Source organism: Cystoisospora suis (genome assembly GCF_002600585.1).
Source record: "Cystoisospora suis strain Wien I chromosome Unknown contig_7298, whole genome shotgun sequence".
NCBI lineage: Eukaryota > Apicomplexa > Conoidasida > Eucoccidiorida > Sarcocystidae > Cystoisospora > Cystoisospora suis.
In genome coordinates this window covers 1-695 of record NW_027160084.1, presented here as the reverse complement: position 1 = coordinate 695, position 695 = coordinate 1, and the positions used below count along the sequence as shown (strand labels likewise).

The following is a 695-nucleotide window of genomic DNA, read 5'->3' as shown; positions in this document are numbered from 1 at the left end:
TCTTTCTTTCCCCCTCTTTCTTTCTTTCTCACTCTTTCCCACTCTTTCTTTCTCACTTTTTCTTTCTGTGCACGTGTCAAACCGATGCCGCTTGTTCACCCCAGGCTCGCGCCTACCTCCATCGATACGAAAATCTCCGCACACGAGCGACGTGCATTTTGAGGGCGGCCGTTCTTCAGACTCTCGAGAATTGCCAGCGCTCTGTGACTGCCGCCCTACAGAAGAGCCTCACTGAAGATTCTTCCTCTTCTTCTTCTCCTGCTGAAGAGAGGAGAGACAGAGGAGAGAGAGGAGCTGAGTTAGAGAAGATTCGAGGTGAAAAGTCTTTCTCTTCTTCTTCTGCTATTGACGATGATAAGAGTCGCGAAGGTGTAAGAGATAGAGGGATAGACGGAGAGGGGGAAAAAGGAAGAAGAAGCTCTCCAAGAGATGGAGGAGATAGGAGAGAAGGAAGAGATAGCAGGTCTCGCGTTCTCTTAGATATCTCGATCTATCATATCCCTTTCAGAGTAGCGGGAATGACTTTGAAGCCTCTGATCCAACAACTCTTAGCTGAAAGATATCAAAAAGGTCTACATGAATCCTATGGAAGGTAACAAAAGAACAGCAAAGAAGATCTTTCTTTCTCACTCTTTCTCTTTCTTTCTTTCTTTCTCACTCTTTCTCTTTCTTTCTCACTCTTTTTCTTTCTTTCT

The 695-nt window shown here is 45.2% G+C and overlaps 1 protein-coding gene across 1 annotated transcript in view; it reads left to right on the top strand.

Annotated features, from left to right (window-relative positions):
• Positions 1–681, top strand: part of CSUI_010385 (sec34-like family) — a gene marked incomplete at its 5' end in the record, with an annotated part of 1,867 nt that extends 1,186 nt beyond the window's left edge. Inside the window, one exon of the mRNA XM_068070489.1 lies at positions 105–681. Within this exon, the coding sequence (XP_067917535.1) occupies positions 105–596 (492 nt within the window). The remainder of the gene's footprint in view (positions 1–104) is intronic.
• Between the last annotated feature and the right edge of the window lie 14 nt (positions 682–695).